This window comes from Perna viridis, chromosome 4 (genome assembly GCF_037379345.1).
Source record: "Perna viridis isolate PV_CMFRI_1.1 ecotype Kerala chromosome 4, ASM3737934v1, whole genome shotgun sequence".
Lineage (NCBI taxonomy): Eukaryota > Metazoa > Mollusca > Bivalvia > Mytilida > Mytilidae > Perna > Perna viridis.
This window is the reverse complement of record NC_142448.1, coordinates 1-20,100: the sequence shown is the minus strand read 5'-3', so window position 1 is coordinate 20,100 and position 20,100 is coordinate 1. Positions and strand designations below refer to the sequence as shown.

The 20,100-nt window shown below is 33.7% G+C and overlaps 1 protein-coding gene across 1 annotated transcript; it reads right to left on the bottom strand.

Moving 5' to 3' along the window:
• Nucleotides 1-12,112: 12,112 nt before the first annotated feature.
• LOC148618337 (uncharacterized) lies at nucleotides 12,113-14,081 on the bottom strand. The gene is made up of 2 exons (XM_088576877.1): nucleotides 13,695-14,081; nucleotides 12,113-13,148 (listed from the first exon to the last, which is right to left on the bottom strand). The coding sequence occupies exons 1-2, from the start codon at nucleotides 13,926-13,928 to the stop codon at nucleotides 12,141-12,143; spliced, it is 1,242 nt and encodes a 413-aa protein (XP_088433003.1). The 5' UTR covers nucleotides 13,929-14,081; the 3' UTR covers nucleotides 12,113-12,140.
• Between the last annotated feature and the right edge of the window lie 6,019 nt (nucleotides 14,082-20,100).

Genomic DNA, 20,100 nt, shown 5'->3' with positions numbered 1-20,100 from the left:
CTCGTATATTTTGTGAAATTTATATTGTATATTGTAAATGCGCTCGCTATGAATGTCCAGAATACCTATGTTCCATATTTAAATGATATTTAATTTTACTCAAGTCTTACCAAAACAAGAAATCTTTTTAATATTGCGACAAAAAAAGACTGTTTTTATATTTTATTCTTTATCGTTCTTTGTCTAAACTTAAAATGTTTTTATGAGATGAACATCAAAGACCATTTGTCCAAGCTAGTGCACATTTATTTTTCGCCAATTCTATTGAATAGGTCATTATTGCATATAATTGAAGACAAACAATTAATCATAAATTAATTGACAAGCCGTATATTGCTTGATTAACTTGTTAATTTGTATACGCATGATAGCACACGAAATTGCTGACACACAGACAGCGCATGCCGTTTTAAAAACCGTTTTTTCCTAAAATATAATAACAATATCTCTAAACAAAGTTCAAATATATAACCATATCTGACATATCTTTTCATCCCAACCTTCAAAAATATAGATATTAATCAATATTTGGGGCTAAGTGCACTTTTAAGGGCTAAGTGCACTTAGCCGGGGCTAAGCGGTATTTAGACGTACCGCAATTTAATTACTGAATAACAAAATCTTGGGCACATTGCTCATAGAGCCCTAAAATATTTCCATTGGACAAAGTAGTCGGTTTAAAAAAAAAAATCGTTATTTACGCATCGTATTGAACTCTACTTTATAGTTATTGGATATTCTACTTTTGGAAAATATTGGCTTCCTTTTTTCATTGAACTAATATCAAAATTCTTATCCAACGTAAAAACTATAATTTTTAAACATAAACCCTCTATGTATCCCCGATATACACTGGAGAAAATTCTGCATCTCATTATCATGCTTGGCCGAGCTATCAACACGCATGCCCTATTTGATGACCGTCTGCATTGTTCGCTCAGACCCCTTAATTGACTGTAGTAAATTATCCTTTCAGAATTGGCAATCTTCAGAAATTTATTACTCTCAATAGAAACCTTTCAAAGGTAATCAAAACATATGTCCAAGCTGACAATTTCAGCTATTGTTTACGTTACGCATTTCTTACCCGAATAGTAAATGAATACATGTACACATAAACACTGACAAAACAGATAAATACAAAAAGTAACAAAACAATATTCTTTATTGAAATAAATACACAAAACAGACGAAATGGTCCCTTCTATTTAAAAATAAGTTAAAGTCAGTAACTGGTTCAAATAAGTTACGCTATTTTCACCGCGTTCAATACATACATACATCGGTAATTTTTTACATCAACTCTTAAGGGAAAAACCAACCAGCATATTATACACAAATGCGCGCTATACACCCAAAATATGGTATTATTATTATTATTATTATTATTATTATTATTATTATTATTAAGTTGCCTAAACGAAGTTTTGCGACTTACTGTTTTTGCTCCGTTTCTTCTTATTATTATTATGATTATTATTATTATTATTATGTCGCCCCAGACGAATGTCTGGGCGACATGTTGTTATTGTACTGTTTATTATTATTATTATTATTATTTTTCTTCCAATGTCTAGTGTTTTTAGAGAGCATTATTGAAGGGAATGAAGTGAAACTTGGAATGGAGAAAGATGGTATTGAGAAGGGGTGCACCAGAACTTTTGGCGAAAAAAATGGTTACCGTTTCCATGGAATCGTAAAAAGTTCATAATCTAGGACATTGCAATATCTCGGAAACCCAAACTTGTAATTTGGCATGGTGGTAGAACTCAATGTGCCTAATAAAATTAAGCAAAAAAAGTGAATCGATATTGGTCAGTTACCATGGCAACGAGAAATGTGAAAATTTTATGGATGCCAAAAATCCATTTTTTTCTCACATCTATAATTTTTTTATTCATCAGGCAATTTTAATGACTTTCTTGAGTGCTGCGTCTCATTAATATCTCGGAATTCGCATAAAAATTTTTCGCTGATATGACGCCATTTTGAAAATGGCTACCAAAGTTCATAATCTAGGACATGGCATTATCTCGGAGACCTAGGTGGCTAGAAACTTGAAATTTTGTATTGTGATAGAGTATAAAGAGCCTAATAAAATAAAGCAAAAAAGGTAAATTGATATGTCAGTTGCCGTGGCAACAAAAAAAAAATGAAAATTTCATGAAGGTCAAAATCCATTTTTTTTCACATGGTCATAAGTTTTTTATTCATCGAACAAATTTAATGAAACTCAGTAACATAATGCGTATCAGTCAGACCTCGGAATTTAAGCAACAATTCTGACGAAAAGTCGCCATTTTCAAAATGGCTGCCTTAGGTCACAATCTGCGACATTGCATTATCTCAACAACATAAAAAGGTACAAATTTGAAAACAGGTCTGTAAAAGAAGTTGAATAGGCATAACAATACCATATTGAAATTGGGAACTTAAACGGTTGCCGGGGGAGACATTCGCTATAGCTCGCAAAGTCAATTCTAGTTATGTCGCCCCAGACGAATGTCGGGGTGACATATTGTTATTGTACTGTATCTTCTTCTTCTTCTTCTTCTTCTTCTTCTTCTTCTTCTTCTTATTATTATTACTATTATCATTATTATTACTTTTCTTCCAATGATTTTTGTCCGGATTTTTTAGAGAGCATCACTGAAGGGAATAAATTGGAACTTGGTATGAAGGTAGATGGTAATGAGAAGGGGTGCACCATAACTTTTGGCGAAAAAGAATGGCTGGCGTTTCCATGGAAACGTGAAAAGTTCATAATCTAGGACTTTGCAATATCTCGGAAACCTAGGTGGCTAGAATCTTGAAATTTGGTATGGTGGTACAATTCAATGTGCCCAATAAAATTAAGCAAAATTAAAAAAAGTCAATCAATATGTTGTCAGTTACTATGGCAACGAAAAAATGAAAATTTCATGGATACCAAAATCTACTTTTTTCCTCACACCTATAACTTTTTTATTCTTTACGCAATTTTAATAAAACTTTGTTGTATGCTGCGTCCCATTAACATCTCGGAATTCGCATAAGAATTTTTCGCCGATATGCCGCCATTTTCAAAATGGCTACCAAAGTTCATAATCTAAGACATTGCAATATCTCGGAAACCTAGAAGGCTAGAAACTTGAAATTTGGTATGGTGGTACAGTTTTAAGAGCCTAATAAAATAAAGCAAAAAAAAAAGTGAATCGATATGTTGTCTGTTGCCATGGAAAAACTGAAAATTTCATGAATCTCAAAATCCACTTTTTTCACACGGCCATGAGTTTTTTATTCATTGAAGAATTTTAATGAAACTTTGTAGTATAATGCATATGAGTCAGACCCTGAATTTAAGCAAACATTCTGACGAAAATGTCTGCCTTAGGTCACAACATGGGACATTGTATTACCTCATCAACATGAATAGCTACAAATTTGAATATAGGTCTCAAAGGAGTTGAATAGGCATAACAATACAAAACTAAAATTGTGAGCTTAAACTATTGTCGGGGGCGACATTCGCTCTTGCTCGCAATGGCCATTCTAGTTATTATTATTAAGTTTAAAATTGAAAGGAGGGGCGCTTTGGCGGAAAAAGGGGATATGTCATAATTAAGGACATTGCGATATCTCGGAAACCTAGGTGGCCAGGAAGTTTAAAATTAGTGTTGTGGTAGAGTTTGATGAGCTCTACAATATTATGCAAAAATAGTCAATCGATATGTTTTGTGTTGCCAAGGTGTTTGAGTCGTCCCGATTGATAATCTGCGGCTCAATTGGCAATTTTAGCTACTTGTCGGACGCCATTTTCAAAATGGCCGCCACTGCGCGCGAAAAATTCAAAGTTGTCCGATTTTGATGTAAATTTAAATCTAGGTTCTTTTAGACGTCCCGATTAATAATCTGCGGCTCAATTGGTAATTTGAGCTACGTGTCGGACGCCATTTTCAAAATGGCCACCACTGGGCACGAAATTTCGGTTTCATTAAAATTTGATATCCACGTTCTATATGCAGCCTCGATTAATAATAAGCAGTTCCATTGACAATACGTTTGTCAAAAGACAGATCGGGAAACGGGAGGCGACTTCTACAAGTTTCGTGAAAACGTAAATTTTATTATTATTATGATTAATATTTTAATTCTCCTGTCATAAAAAATTGTTAAAAGTCTCCGCCCTTTTTCTCCAAAGTGGCTGGTTCGATTGAGATGAAATTTTTCAAGGTGTTAGAACTATAAAGGATGCAGAATCCCCCCCCCCAAAAAAAAAAATCCAACTGCCACCAATTGGCAATTTGAAGTAAGTATTTTCAAAATGACTGAAGATTTCAAAATGGCTGCCAAAGCAAAACTGGAAAAGTAAAAAAAAAAATCTATAAAATTAGTGGAACTCATTAGATGTATGAAAATAACTCAAAATGCTGTTTCTGACTAGTCGACACCATAGGCGGAAAAAAAATTTCAGAAAGCTGCCATTTTTTTTCAAAATGGCCGCAAAAATCGGCAAAATTTCAACATTGTTGGATTTCAATAAAATTTGATTTCTAGAGTAAAATTTACATCCTGAATACAATGGCGGCTTCAGAATTTGACTAAATTCGAATATTTGCCGGTTTTAGCGACTTCTGTATTTTGCTTGCAAACACAGTAACACTTGTTATTATTATTTTTACCGGTGAACTTGTCCGGGCGTTTTCTTGGAAACTAATGGAGGGATTGGAACAAAACTTACTCAGAAGTTGGGCCTCACCCTTCAGATGTGCACGCTGCAAACAAAATTGAAAGGAGGGGCGCTTTGGTGGAAAAGGGGGATATGTCATAATTTAGGACATTGCGATATCTCGGAAACCTAGGTGGCCAGGAACTTGAAAATTGTTGTGGTGTTTGATGAGTTTGATGAGCTCTACAATATAATGCAAAAAAAGTGAATCGAGCTGCAATGTGTCGCCTTCGTAAGAAAAAAAATCGCCATTTTTATTTGATTTTTTAGAGGTTTTCTTTTTTATGTAGGAAAAATGACTTGAGATATCTTTATCAAACTTGGGATTTATCTAAAACTATCTAAATGTGATTTAATGCACATTTCAGATTTTTTTAGGTGGCCACCATTTTAAAATGGCCGCCATCCAAAATAAGGTACCCTTTTGGAAAAGTTTATAAATGTCATTAGAATTTTATGAAACTTAATATTTCAGCTTAAAATTGTAAGCTAAATTCATCTATTTTGGAATGTTAACCCATCGATGTTCATTTCACAAAAATATTAAAAGGAGAGTTTCTTCGGTCGAAAAGGGGTATAGGTCATAATATAGGACATTGTGCCATATCATAAATCTTAGTAGCTATCAACTTGAAAATTGGTGCGGTGGTAGAGTTTGATGATCTCTATAATATTATCTCAAAAAATTGACTTTATATTTCGTGTGTTGCCATGGTAACGAAAAAAAACCCGAAAAATTTGGTTGATTTTTGTGATTTTCCACATGTTTTTCTTCTAAGTATGATTGAATTTATACTGTAATATACGATTTAATTTATACTGTAATATACCGTTGTACTGACAACAGAGGAAATAGCAACAACTAATTTTATAAATATTTATTATAGAAAAACCTGTAAAAAAGAAATTGAATATTAGGTTCAAAATTGTCTGTTGATTTGTTAGGGATGAGTACTCACAAGTACAGTATTTGACATTTTTAAATTAAAATAACAATTCATAGTTCTATAAAATGAAATATCATTTCAATAACTTGATAAATAAACTAGATCATGTAAATTATGTGTCATACAGTCTTACTGTTGCGAAATGTGTACTTTTCAATCGCAACTTTCCTACTTTTACTTTGTGGCCAGCCATGTTGTTTGTGTGAATTCTAGTCACTTCGGCACCTGGTAAAATCGGGACTTGGTTAAATTAAAGTCGGCACCTGGTTTTTACTGGTCTTATATAATTGATTAAAAGTACCAAATCTTTGTTGTAACAATTTTGTTAATAAATTGGGAAATCATATTTTTATCTTCTTTTCAGGAAACCACTTGCCCCATAAAACCAAATTTAGCAGTAATATTGAAAGGCCTCTGAGCTTCTGGTATTTTTATCTTAAGAGGGGATAGCAACTATTGTATTACCTGTGGAGTGACCAATTTGTCAAATTATGGAATATGCAGAGAGAAATATTTGTTGAAGGAATACAGTGAACCCTGGTCTTTGGTTATTTATTGTATATTTTTATTGGCTATCAGGAATTTTTGAATCCTACTCTTGTTTACTATTGGAACAAAACTTGCTCAGAAGTTTGGCCTCACCCTACAGATGTGCACGCCACGAAAAAAAATGAAAAGAGGGGTGCTTTGCCGGAAAAGGGGGATAGGTCATAATATAAGATAACGAAAAAACGGAAGGTTCGGCTGATTTTTGTGATATTTCAGATGTTTTTTTATTTTTCGTTATTTAAGAAAAAAAAACTTCTTTAGCTTTCTTTATTAAACTGTTCCTTTATATATATATATTATGAAAGCTTGGCTGAATGCATATTTTGAAACATCCAAGATGGCTGCCATTTCAAACGGCCGCCATTCAAAGTAAGATGCCCCAATTAAATAAAGAATTGAATTCATAATTGTTTTTGTTATTTTAGCTTAATATTATATGCAGATTTCAAAATATTGGGTTCTGTGGCTATTTGGGGAAAGTGAGGGAACTTTTGTGACTTGCTTGCAAGCACAACTTAAGTAGCAGTCCACCCAAGAATCATGCAGTGGGTGATTTTTCGATATCAGACATTTGAACCATATTGACTTGCAATATGTAGGATTTAATGGAAAAACAAGAATTAATATAAAAAAATGAAAAATATTTTCACTGTAACCATAGCAACGACCATTCCTTAGCAACCACCAATTTTGGGCCTAAAAACACAAAAAACATCACAATTTGAATGTATTTTTTATATCTAATGGTGGAAATTTGTCAAACTAAATAATTATATTAATGAACTATGTCTTAGGAAAAACATTTTACAATAAAGTACAAAGCAATCTGATTGGTATCGATCTGGTTACCATAGCAACCAAAATTCTTTATTTTTGACAATTTTAAATGTACGAAAATAGGCTATGTTCAGACCCGTTTTGCTAACAAGAGCAAGAAGATATCAATTAAATGTATGCATAGATGTGTAGTAGGTGCTCTCCACTGAAACATATCAAAAATAAAAATATGTAGCATATCTTTGTTTTTTGCTCATCTGGACCCAAAATCCCCTCCTGTAAGGACTTTTCTTCTTCTTAACGTTTTTCATACAAACTTTGTCCAGACCATAACTTTTTTTGTCTTTTGACCTAGACCTCTAATATTTGGTATGTTGGTATTTCCTCTCATGGTAAATTGTTGCATAACAGAGTGGGAGACTTTTGACCTTGACCTTTAACCTCAAGGTCAAATAACATACAAATTTTGGCAAAATATGATACATAATTTTGTCGGTGCCATTATGTTTTGGTTTTTTTACTTAGATATATGATCTTTGGCATTTAAGTATATCACATCAAGGCAGGGAGTAGTGTTTTAGGTAGGGGACATTTGACCTTGACCTTTGGCCTCGAGGACAAATAACATTAAAGTTTTTGCACAATACCATAAAAAACTTTGTCTTGGCCATATTGTTTATTGTCTTTTACCTAGATATCTAATTTTTGGTATGTAAGTAAATCACATTAAGGTAGAGTGTAATGTTCAAGATATGATAACTTTTGACCTTGATCTTTAACTCCAAGATCAAATGACAAACAAAATTTTGGCCAAATACCATTCAAAATTTTGTCTGGGCTAAAATTGTTTTGTCTTTTCACTTAGACATCTGATATTTGGTATGGGATTGTAAAACCTGAAGGCCAGGCATCATATACTAGGGTGGTTGGCATTTGAACGACTTTTGACCTCATGTTCAAATAACATACCATAGTTTGACGCCATTCATACAACATTTGTCCATACCATAACGTTTTTAGTCTTTTGACCTAGACTTCTAATATTTAGTATGTTGGTATATCCTCTGAAGGTGCAGTGTTGCGTACCAGAATAGATGAAATTTTACCTGAATTTAACCTGTCAATCTCATGGTCAAATAAGATACACATTTTGGCAAAATACCACCCCTGTGCCATAACTTTTGTTCATTTTTACTAATATATCTGACATTTGGTATGTGGGTATTTCACGCCAATGTTGAGTGTCATGTACCAAGGTGTGTGACTTTTGAACATAACCTTTGACCTTATGGTCAAATGACATACACAATTTTGGCTTAAGTTAATGACTGATGTCATGACATATTTCACCTCACAGTATGTCGTAAATGTAAAGAAACACTTGCCTTTTATCACCTGATTGTGCGTAACTCCAGTAGCAGTACTAATCTTTTACATCTGTTATGGAATATGTGTTCTCTTAATTTCAAAGGAGAACTCTGAGCTTAAATAATTATACCCCATGCAATGCAGTTGCGCATGGTATAGTGTGTTTGACCCGCCCGTCTGACCATCAGTCCATCTTAAGTTTTCCCGACTTTTTGTTAAACACTTGCAGATATTGAAATATTTTTTTAGTTAATAAGTTCACCATGCTAAGTTAAAGGTCAAGTTTACTTTACGATAATTTTTACCGAAATTACGGGCTTTATACTTATCAAAATTCACAGAAATAACCATTTTCCTGACATTTTTTTTCTGAACATTTGCAGATATTGACATGATTTTTATTATAATTAACCGTGATAAGTTACATTACAAGTTTGTGTTTGGTTTCACTTCAATGATTTTACCGAAATTACGAGCCTTGAACTTAGCAAAATTTTATAGAAATAATCGTTTTAGGACTTTTTTCCTAAACGCTTGCAGATAATGACATGATAAGTTCACAATGATAAGTTACAGGTCAAGTCTACATTTTGTTCCAATAGATGATATTTAATTTAGATTAATTAAAACTTAAATAAATCAAAATCTGGCATTTTAAACTAACATTTTGAGTAACAGAATTTAGTTAGAAGAGGTTGGTTTTCTCATCGTATATTTAAGCTCATCTGGGACGAAGATCAGTGTGAGCTATTACCATCACTATGTGTTCGTTGTAGTTGTCTGTTGTCATTGTTGACTTTTTCAAAAATCTTTTTTTAAATTTTATTTTGTTGCAATCTTTTCTATACCTGATTTAACACTCTTATTCCTTTTTTAGCTCACCTGGCCAAATGCCAAGTGAGCTTATGCCATCACTTGGCGTCCGTCGTCGTCGTCGTCGTCGTGGACAAATTTTTAAAAATCTTCTCCTCTGAAACTACTGGACTGACAGGTTTTAAACTTGGCATGATTGTTCCTTAGGGTGTTCTGCACAACAAGACTTTGGGATGTTTGATCTATAAAAAAACATTGCCGCCGTTACTAAAAATAGAACATAGGAGTCAGATGGCAGTTTTTTTGCAAATAACTCAAAAACCGTTGCCTTTAGAAAATTTTTGGCTAAGTAATATTGTTCAGCATCATGAGACGGACCTATGCTATGCCAAAATTTCAAAACAATTGGTCAACTGATGTAGGAGTTACGGCCCCTGAAACAGTTTTTTTTTGCATTTTCCTATGTGCAACTTTAAAAATCTTCTCAAAATCCACTAAACAGAATTCAATGAAAGTTGGCATATATGTGCCTTAGGGTATTCCACACAAATTGACCGTTTGTATTTGTTGATTGATGAAAAAACATAGCCTCCATTACTAAAAATAGAACATAGGGGTCAGGTGGCAGTTTTTTGCAAATAACTTAAAAACCGTTACCTTTACCAAATTTCTGTCAGAGTGAAATTGTTAAGCATCATGAGAAAGACCTATGCCGAAATTTTCAAAACCATTCATTGACTAATGTAGGAGTTACGACCCCTGAAACAGTTTTTTGTTTTTTTTCACATGTGCAACTTTAAAAATCTTCTTCTCTAAAACCATTTAAGATCATTGAATGAAAATAAGCATAATAGTTCTTTAGTGTATTGGGCTTAAAATAACTGTTGTGATTTTTAATCCGTCGATAGATATGGCTGGCTAAAGGCAACAATTTTTTTTTTCAAAAACCTGTCTTATGACCCCTAATTTCCAGTTTTAGGGTTAGGGTTAGGGTTAGGGTTAGGGTTAGGGTTAGGGTTAGGGTTAGGGTTAGGGTTAGGGTTAGGGTTAGGGTTAGGGTTAGGGTTAGGGTTAGGGTTAGGGTTAGGGTTAGCACAAAGTTGTCATTTCACCGCAAAAATGTCACCAAAATTTTGTGCTATTTTTTCATAGATGTAGAGGCTACATTTTTGCGGTAAAATGGCTACCATGGCTACCGTTTTTTCACCGCTGGCTACATTTTGGCTACAGGTGGCTACATTTTGGCTACTTTTCTGCGGTGTGTTGGCTACTGCTAATTACCGCTGGCTACTTCGAAGGTGGTAATGGCTACTTGGGTCCTACCGCTGGCTACTTCGAAATTGGTAATTGGCTACGTAAGCGGTGGTTTGGTAACACTCAGCGGTGATGTTTTTACAAATTTTAAGGGTCCTAAATTTGCATGTTTTCTAGACGTTTCTGAATAAAATGGACACAATAAACACCCTCCTAAATACTGAAAATTATTTGGCGGTAAATGGCTACTCTTCATTTTTCTAACACTTTTGGATTCAGGTACTTTTGGTTTTCTACCTTCCAATTGTTTTGGGTTAAATGCTGCTGACGAGAGGTTACTGTATGTATGTACGTATGTATGTATGTACGTATGTATGTATGTATGTATGTATATTAGTATGTATGTTATATGTATGTATGTATGTATGTATGAATGCATGTATGTGCGTTTATATGAATGTAAGTTTTTTGCATGTATCTCTGTATGTATGCATGCATGTATGTATGTATGTATGTATGTATGTATGGATGGATGTAAGTATGTATGTATGTATGTATGTATATATATATATATGTATGTATGTATTTGTGTATGCATGTATGTATGTATGAATGTATATATGTGTTTGTCTGTTTTTGTATGTATATATATGTATGTAGATAAGTATGTATGTATGTATGTATGTATGTATGAATGTTTTTATGTAAGTATGTATGAATATAGATATGGATGTATATATGTGTGTATGCATGTATGTATGGATGTATGTATGTATGTATGTACGTATGTATGTATGTATGTATGTATATATGTATGTATTTGTGTATGCATGTATGTATGTATGAATGTATGTATGTGTGTATGTATGTCTGTTTTAGGATGTATATATGTGCATGCATGTGTGTAAGTATGTATGTATGTATGAATATATATGTATGTGTATATGTGTGTATGCATGTATGTATGAATGTATATATGTGTGTTTATGTCTGTATGTTTTTGTGGGTATGTATGTGTGTATGTATGTATGTATGTATGTATATTTAAAAATCTCGGACTTCTTTTCTCGTATTGTACTTGGTTGATGTCCTCTGTGCTGGATTTAGCTGCATTGTTCGAACAGTTTTGGATTAGGGTACTTCTGTAATAATACTTTTGTTTTTCTACCTTCTAATTGTTTAGGTTTAAATGCTGCTGATGAGAGGTTACTCCTCGAAATATGCATATACAGTATATCGAAATTTATATTTTTTTAAAAATTTACAACAATTGCTAAACTAATATAGTGTGTTAGTGTGTTTTTGTGGATATATATGTCTTCTACAACCTTTTGCCTTAAAGTACATAAAGTCGGCGTTAAACATCAATAATCAATCAATCTACAACCTTTTTATTTCATAAGAAGAAACATAAAACATTCAATTAGATTTATTTTTATTGCTATCTGCAAACTATTTTTCAAAACAGACTACCTGTCAATAAGTATTTAAAATACAAAAACAAACAACGAATATGGCAAAACGCAATGATCAACTAATTGTTGAAAAGAGTAAGCAGTCGCAAATAACGTTCAGATCATCAATTTCCAATTTTGTCAATCAGTAAGTATTCAAAAATACAACAACAACAAAAAAACACAACGAATATGGCAAAACGCTATGATCAACTAATTGTTGAAAAGACTAAGCAGTCACAATAACGTTCAGATCAATTTCCAATTTTGTCAATCAACACTGTCGTGGAGTTTATGTCTTTTTTTTCTTTTCCTGAGCTCACACCTCACGCGATCAACGATTTTTTTTCGATGAATCTTGCCGTAGCGTTTCTCTAGTTTTGCGAGCAGTGTTTTACTTCTTGGGTCGTTGTTAAGAGCTTCCATGACCTCTGATTGTGTGATACTATTGTCTGCTGCACTGAGAACTCCCCTACAAATATCCAGAATTAGAGCAGCCTCCTCGTCTGTAAAGCCTCTTCTACCGTGAGACATAAGTTTTTCTTCCTCATCTTCTGATACTATTTCTCGGGAATATAACGGTGATAGGGGCCAATATTCCTCAGTATCATCATTCGAATCGCCATCTGGTACATCTGGTACATAGTAGTCGTCTCTTGCGCGGGTATCATCACCTGAACCAGCTTCAGTTTCATCCATTGGAGAGTCACTGAATTCACTTGGGTTTTTCTTTGATACATTGTTCTCATCCGGTTTGCAATGCCCATCTAGTTCGATTGGTCTTTTGTCAAAGTGTGTAGTTTCATCCGTCGTTTCTGGCCAATATACTGATTTACTTACATCACTCCTATAATCCATGACGCTGCAAATTAACTGTGCCATCGGTACAGCACTTTCTCGTCTATTGAATAGATTGTAATACTTGTCCTGGGTTGTTGGTGCATGTGTCATAAATTCTGATAGACGTTCTCTTGACTCTGGTTTTGCATTTCTCACAAAAGTAGCTGTCGATTTTCTTATTTTTGTGCATGTTATCTTCTTTTCTACTGGGCCCATTTTCCAAATGCGCTGTATTGATTGGTTCACTTGAGAACTTGACATGGGAACCATTTCCCCATCGTCCTTTGGAAACGAGGTGAATAGAGATCTCTCCATATGCCGTGGGAATTGTCCAACAGTCTTTGAAATCATGATGAAGTTCTTAAGTATATTATAAACATCCGGGTTTAAAACTATGATTGCTGGACCAGTTGAAGCCGCAGTCTTATGGTCAGCTACCTGAAATAATTTTAAGGCTAGGTAAGTATAATTACTTATGTGATCAGCTACCTTTGTAAAACATACAATGTAAGTTTAATAATAATCAATTGTCTAATCCTTAAACTTGCTATTGCTATTCATTCTGACAAGAAAGAATATTTGATAATTCACATCAAAATACGAGTCGTTTTTGCAAAAGCAAGTTTAAGGATTATACAATCGATTATTATTGATAAGGGATTGACATATCTTACTTAATCGATGACCTCTGTACTGGATTTGGCTTCATTTTTCGAACATTTTTTTGGATTCGGATACTTCTCTTATAATACTTTTGGTTTTCTACCTGCCAATGGTTTTGGTTTAAATGCTGCTGACGAGAGGTTACTCCTGGAAATATGCATATATAGCATATCAAAATTTATGATATGTTTACAACAATGGTAAAACTAGTATTTTAATGATTTAACCCTCAAATTATATGTCATACTAGCATATTCCTGTGTAGTCTATTTTTGTCTAAACATTCTTAATTGAAAATCTTAATCTTACACAATGACTTACTGCAATTGAAAACCATCCGTCATCAGATCTGTGTGCCTCTTCAAAAGCTCTCTCTGTAATAGATCTGATTGCTGCTGGGCGTTGTGCATTCATCAGAATAAGTCTAAGTAGACCGTAATCTCTCACGTCGTAGAAATCCTCAGGAACTATATTGTTTGTGGGTGGCTTCATCGCCTTTTCTAACAATCTTCTAGCTGCATTACAGTTGAAAAAAGTTGCTATGTCCCTGGGCATGATCAAAGTTCCTATAAAAAAACAAATGTAAAACAGAAAAATGTGGGAAAAAATGCGGTAATTTAATACACATCACCGGTAAATGGATACTAAAGCGCGGTAAATTGTAACTTAGTATCCATTTACCGTCATATGTATGAACTTACCACAAAAGGTGATATCTTACACATGAGCGGTGATAAGTTACTTAAAAGCGGTGAATGACAACTAAATAGCCGTTTACCGTTTTAATGTGTCAAATCACCGCTTGCGGTAATTTGTTACATTTAAGCGGTAATCAAGTACTAAAAGACGGTACATGATAACTTAGTATCCATTCACCGTTTCATCTGTCACATAATCTTTTCGGTAATTGACTACAAATAAACGGTAATTCAATACTAAAAGGCGGTGAATGGCGACTAAGTATCTACTTACCGCCGTTATATATTGGTCTCTATGTGGTGTTCTGCTTTTCTTGTAGTATTTTGTTAGGATAACGATGAAGTGGGTTATCAAGTTTGAAACTATCAAGTAACATTATGAATGTGACGTTTCAGGTAAGTTGTACCCTAGCGTAAGCGTATAGTATTGTGTATGCATTTCTGTTCATTTCTGTTAATTGTTTAAATGAGCCTTTTCTTTTATAAATTATCATCTATCAACACCTTTTTTTAAAAAATTCTGCACAAGTTGATATAAATAATTAATTTTGAACTTACGTAACTCCTGTGCAGCAACTTCTGATCTTCTTTTATTAGACTGTTTTCCCATTGAACGTCTAAGAGTCTTTATGTATTCAAGTAATCTTCTTGCTCTTTCAAATTCTTCAAATTTCAGTCTGTTTGTATCCATTAAGAACTCTACCAGTCTTATGAAAGACCCCAAGTAAGAAACTACCGTGTTTGGCGCATCCTTTCTGTCAAACGAATCCGATACCCATTCATTTAGCGCCCTTCTGTCTAGTAGTCCCTCAACCTTGAGGTTATCAGTCATGTACTTCCAAATCTTAAATGATTGATAAGAATGTTGCTTTGCAGTCTTTTCCGTTGAGAGGTAAGGCACTCCTTTCAACCAGTATTGGAATGTTAGTTGCAATGAATCTTCTTTTGTTGACACTTGTACATTATCATGAATATCATCGTCCGCTAAAGCTTCTGCCTCCCGGGTAGACGATTGTACAGTTTCATCAGTGTCATTGTTTGTACTTATATGTTCAGCTTCATATATTATGTAATCATTCTTATCGTCATGTACATCTTCTGTGTCTGTAACATCTAAGTCAGAATTTTCTTCTTCTAGCGCAGTGTGCTTCCCACCGGCATCAAAATCAATCACATCCTTTAAGATGCATATAATGTCTTTTGCTCTGAAAATATCTAAGTCAATGATCTGTTCATCCTTAATTAGAAATTGAAGGAATTGACTGTACGACTCAAGGAAATACTTTCTCCATCTTGATGGTTTATTATCATCAAACGTCTTCTCAACCCATGCGAATAGATTCTCTTGTTTCAAAAGTCCCTCTATTGTCTTATCAATATCCATTGCTTTCCAAATATGAAAAGCTTCTGCCCCTTTTTGCGTTGCCTCTCGTTGTGACATATTTTGTTTGAGGTGTTTGACAAATTTTCGAATTGTTGCGTTGTTGTAAAAAATCTGACCTGGCATCGGATGATGTCTGACTTCTTGTTTCTCTTCAATTCTTTGTGTTGGGGCGCACTGGGCAATGTCAGATTCTTCTTCGTCTGATATTACAAAAACATCCACCTTCTCTTTAATTTTGTTCAGTTTTGTCTGATATGAACGTTCTTCATCCTCTGAACTGTAACTTTCATCTTTCATCTCTTGTTTAGTTACTTTTAGTTTACCGGTAGTAGTCTTGATATCTGCATACATGACAGGTACGGCTTTTGTCATTAAGGTTTTAACTGCTTTTCTACTAGTAATGGAGTGTGTTCGTTCCAAATGTTCTCTTAGTTTGCTTACTGTTTCTCCGCACAGGTCACATATATGTCCTTCTTTCATCTGTTGTGTTGGAGCGAACTGGTCAATGTCAGATTCTTCGTCGTCTGATGTTACAACATTATCCACCTTCTCTTTCTTAATGGTGTTCAGTTTTGTCTGATGCGAATGTTCTTCTTCGTCTGAAGTCTCACTTTCATCTTTCCCGCAAGTTTTATTAGCCAGATGCTTGTCTTTTGCTGGACATATATGTCCTACTTTCATCTGTTGTGTTGGAGCGAACTGGTCAATGTCAGATTCTTCGTCGTCTGATGTTACAACATTATCCACCTTCTTTTTCTTAATGGTGTTCAGTTTTGTCTGATGCGAATGTTCTTCTTCGTCTGAAGTCTCACTTTCATCTTTCCCGCAAGTTTTATTAGCCAGATGCTTGTCTTTTGCTGGAGATATATGTCCTACTTTCATCTGTTGTGTTGGAGCGAACTGGTCAATGTCAGATTCTTCGTCGTCTGATATTACAACAACATTGTCCACCTTCTCTTTCTTAATGGTGTTCAGTTTTGTCTGATGCGATTGTTCTTTTTCGTCTGAACTCTCACTTTCATCTTTCTTCTGTTTTTTGGTTACTGTTTGTTTATGTGTAGTAAATTTTCCGTCTTCATACACGACAGGTGCTGCTCTTTTCATCAAGGCTTTAACTGTTTTTTTATTGCTTATAGCGTGAGTCCGCTCCAAATGGTCTCTCAGTCTGGAAACTGTTTTCCCGCAAGTTTTATTAGCCAGATGCTTGTCTTTTGCTGGACATTTATATGTTATATATCCTTTTTTGCCAACTACCCTATTCTTTGGTTTGTTGCAAGTCATTGAGTGGCTGTTCTTCATATGTCTCCATATGTTTTTCTGTGGTTTTCCACATTGTGAGCATTTTACTGGTTTCCTATGTCTCAATGCCTCTTTTTTATCATTGTTCTTTTGAGGTTTTTTGGTATTGTTTGTCATCTTACTCTTCTTCGGTTTGAATGATTCGCTTTTTTTAGCAAACATAGCTACGACCAGCTTAGCTCTCTTTTTTGGAGGAGTCGGTGGAAACAAATCAGCCGATTCATCTGAAGATATCTGGAATGGATAAAGAAGAATATTGTATTTATCAGGTAAGTATTGTATTTATCAAGTGAGTATTGTAATTTTTAAGGTAAGTATTGTAATTATCAGGTAAGTATTAGTTCAACGACAACATGTATACAAGGTTAAGAGTGTCTACAGGCAACCACATTAAACCAAATCTACATTAACCCAACGCGCACATACATTTATATCTATAATTCTTGAAGTAACCATATACCGCTTTATAGTTATCATTTACCGTTTTATAGTTGCTATTTACCGTGGGTTTGTTACTAAACACCGCAGCGGTAAATGGCAACATATTTACGGTGATTCGATACAATAAAACGGTAAACGGATACCTTGTAATCAATCACCGTTGTAATGTAGCTAGTTACCCTGCGGTAAATACGTACAAAAGTGCGGTAATTGGATACAAAAGACGGTATTTGAATACAAAGTATCCGTGCAACGTTGCGGTAATTAATAACATTTTGACGGTAAGAGAATACAAAATGGCGGTAATATGATACATTTTTGCGGTGACTGGATACAAAACGTATGGGTTTACTGCTTTTTAGTTGGTAAAAATCAAATATTTGTATGTATATCTTAGTTATTTCTACAGAGCTCGAGTTGACCTCCAGATTGTCACTCATTTTTATCGGGCCATTTTTTTGCGTACTTTACCTATAACTTGACGTTTTACTATTTTACATCATTGAAGATCTTTCTGTCACCTAAGTATGTTCTGTATGCTTTTTATTTTATATTTGATGTGGTTGTGCTTTTTGCATTTTCCCATATATTGATAGTTTTTGTTCAGTCGGAATATGGAGAATTGATTAATTAGACATAATTGTGAAACAAACAAATAACTGTACTTACATCTACCTCATCTTTTCTAGACCTTAATTTTCTCTTTATTCCTTTCTTCTTATTTTCTTCCATCTTCACTCTGGGTTATATCGTAAAATATTTCTGAAGCTAGACATATAGCGGGAGGTTGATGGTTTTAATCTGAAACATATGTAATACCTTCTTTTCAGAATAGGCATTTATGTACATAAAAACACAATAAGAGTAGTTCACGTTGTCTTACTTTATGTAAATAGAACGTCTAAATTGTAGTACAATGCTAATATTTGTCGGGTAATTGTGATATTCGGTTTTAATGTTTTAAAACAAACTACAAAAAACTTACATTTATTTCTATAGATGAACTTAATTCTTAGCTGATCGAAAACTAAAATAAATTAAAGTATAACTTAACGAAAATAAATCCCTGATCCCGGCAATAAAAAACTAAATTATGAAAATCATTATTAGAAAATAGAATAACGTAATGTAAACCTCCATGTCTAAACTCCTGATTAACTAACTTGTGATTATAACAAAACATAAGTACATGTACAAACTCATCATAAATTCCAAAAACAAGAGTACCGTAAGCAAAACTCATTATAGCATAACTAAAGGGAAAAATTATAAAGTAATCTTTCGGTCTTTTTATCTGAAAAATAATAAAACAAACTGGACGTTTTCTTAGTTCCTATCATAGTAAAATAATTCTAAAAACAACTTACATTTGGCTGTTTTCAGAATTTGACACTCCCTCAGCCTTTTCCTTATGGAAAATTTTGGAGAAAAAATATGGAACATGGAAGATGGTTCATATAAATTATGTCTAAAACACTTAAGTATGCGTCCAAGGAATACAACAGTAAGTAGTATTTGTTTAGTAAGTGATAAGTTTTATTTGGAAAATTATACAAAAGACAATAATCTGTAAGAAGGTTTAAAGCAGCTTGACTACTAACAGATATTAAAACTAAAGGGAAATTCTGAGGCATTTTGATTCTGAAGGAAAGAAAACATTTATAACAATTTGTAATAGGTAAAAAGGTAATTTTCGTCTCTACAAAACTGCAACAATATGTTAAAATCAGACAAATCAAAGACACAAATAAAATTCAAAACACAGAAAAAATTTTCACATTGAATGTTTGACTCGTTACAAAAAAGAAGAGCACTCAAAAACGATTCAGGGTTGTGAAAACAAAAGAAGCCAAAAGGCTGAGGGTCCATGAGTCTTTAATCTGAAATTCAAATAAAATCTCTATTTTTGGGTTGAAAAAGAAAAAGTTTAATTTAAAATTTGAATTTCCCTCTTCATACAAGGAACCAATAAAAATTGGCGACATATTTTTGTACAAAGTGACGATTTGTATACGTCATTTCACATACAATGCATATTAATTAGCGAGGTTTTAACTATTTTAATTAATTTTCCTGGTCTTGTATATTTTTTCTTGCTTAATATCAATATTGGAAAAAATAAAGTAATATTGTAAGAATATTTCCCAATTTTTTTTGTTTAAATCGACCAAGAAATAAAAAAGTTAGCTAAAAAATAAGGGACTGACCTTTTTCGTCTGTAACTTTCAAAGTCCACCAGCAGAATGACCAAATATGGCAATACAATACCTAAAGTACCCTTTGGATAATATGGCAAGTTGTAGAATTAAACTTTAAAAGGTGTACCAGCAACTTTTTTCGTTGATGGTTGAAACATTGTGTCCATGTCTATTAATATGACTGTCTGAATCCCTTGTAATACAAAAATACTTTTACTTTGTCCAATTACTCCAAAATGTTGAAGCCAAAACTTTTGCGGTAAATGGCAACATGACTTATTGCGCATGCGCAAATATGAGATTTATACAATTGTCCATAACGTAGCTAATTTTCAACCTTTTTTTTTGTCTGAAACTACAAACATTTTTATGTATATAACATAAGGGGTACCCCATGCCACTACCTGGGGCACACATCCCAGTTGTTATGTGGGCAGAGCGCCCTAGCCCCCGGCTAGGGTTCTGAGAACTAGTTAATTTTATACAATTGTTCATAATGAAGCTAATTTTCAATTTTTTTTTATTCTGAAAGATGATACGAACTCTTAAAGCTTTACAGATAAGAGGAAAACTACTGTCTCCGTAAGTTTTAGCCGTAAAATGTTTCAAAGTTAAGACATATTCACCTCGGTAAATTGTATGTATTTTCGGCAATTTTTTCAATTAGGGTGCTTGTCTATAGAATGACCCATCTTCACTATAAGAAC